This window comes from Ciona intestinalis, chromosome 1 (assembly GCF_000224145.3).
Source record: "Ciona intestinalis chromosome 1, KH, whole genome shotgun sequence".
In the NCBI taxonomy this organism is placed as follows: Eukaryota; Metazoa; Chordata; class Ascidiacea; order Phlebobranchia; family Cionidae; genus Ciona; species Ciona intestinalis.
Window position 1 is genome coordinate 1,536,918 of NC_020166.2, and position 1,406 is coordinate 1,538,323.

Sequence of the window (1,406 nt, forward strand, 5' to 3'; positions counted from 1 at the left end):
TGGACTTGCATCAAACTCCAACAAGGCATCTAACTGCCTTTGAATAGTGGGCAGTTGTTTAATGAGGTTTTCAGAGGTAAGAGATCGCATTACACCACTTTCTTTGCCCCGCTTTGCCCTTGTGAAGTCGTATGCTACCGTACGGTAAGAAAAAGCTTTCTCATTTAAATACTTGCTATATCTTCTTATATAGGTAGACATATCATAGCCTTGAACGCCCGAATTATCAAGAAAATGTGTAAGATTAAACAGGGAATTCCTTGAAGCAAGATGCTGTAGAAATTTCTCATTCCCATAACACATTAAATGATGTGTTGTTATTAGTGACTTAAAAACTACGACCCACTTTGGTTGTTTGCTTCTTTCGACCAGCATATCAGCTAACTCCGGTATGTTAATGTTGGGTTCATTCGTTAAAGATCTTAAGTAATCCAAATGCTTTTTCTTAGGGCCCATAACTTCTGTAGTTGTAGCTTTACAAACACTTTTTGACATTTCCGAACCAATAATGGTATGTTGAGCAGCATTAAAACGATCGGAAATAGATTGGCCTGCCATTTCTATTATTAACGATGCTAAACTACCAACAGAAAATTAGAATATTCAGTAAACAGGTCGCCCGAGAAGAGAACTAAGGTGACTGCCCGAAAAATATGAGAGAATTTGTGAAAAAAGTAAATCAGGAGTTGTACCTAAATTTAGATGACAATCTCTCCGATATTCTCATTCTATGTTTGAAAATGTTTATATCAGAGCCATAGAAATACCGAGTAGTCCAACCCATTGTTACGTAAAACACAAATTGAACGGCAATTTGGGTCCAAAATAACACAGTAGGTATAGGGAAAATGTATGTTTTTCGGTAAATTACAGAAAAACTTGGGCCTAATAACAAATTTAAAGGTTGAAAAATGTAAAAAACATGTGTTGTTTGTTTTCTGTGTCAAAAAAAGTCAAAAATTAGAATTAGAAGCGGTTGATTTGCGACATTTTAGTCATTTAATGCGGCTAAATTTATACATTTTTTCTAAAAAATGTTTGGTAAGGTAAATAGAAGCTGTTTTACACCTTCCCACAAAAGGAGAACACAAACAAAACTTAACAAGTTCGTTTAAACCCATTGTCAAAGTCACCACTTTTGCTCTATTTTGGACACACATAGACGGCAGTTGGACTACTCGGTGTTTGTACGACTCTGGTTTATATCATGGCGCCCTCTATAACACGTTATATAACACGTCATGGTTTATAGGCTTGTGTAATGGGGTAATTGATTTATGGTAATAATTACAGATGAATATAAACTTTGCTGTAAATTTAGTGTCTAGTTTGTATATTTCTGTAAGCTGAAACCTACTGGTACTTTTTGCTGCACTTTTTTAGTTGTCAGTAGGGAAAAAAGCCTA

General features: G+C 35.3%; 1 protein-coding gene across 1 annotated transcript in view; it reads right to left on the minus strand.

Annotated features, from left to right (window-relative positions):
* The window catches only part of LOC113474578 (phosphatidylinositol-binding clathrin assembly protein-like), a 1,022-nt gene extending 353 nt beyond the window's left edge, over positions 1-669 (minus strand). The window contains exon 1 of the mRNA XM_026836250.1: positions 6-669. Within this exon, the coding sequence (XP_026692051.1) occupies positions 6-558 (553 nt within the window). The 5' untranslated portion in view covers positions 559-669. The remainder of the gene's footprint in view (positions 1-5) is intronic.
* Positions 670-1,406: the final 737 nt, after the last annotated feature.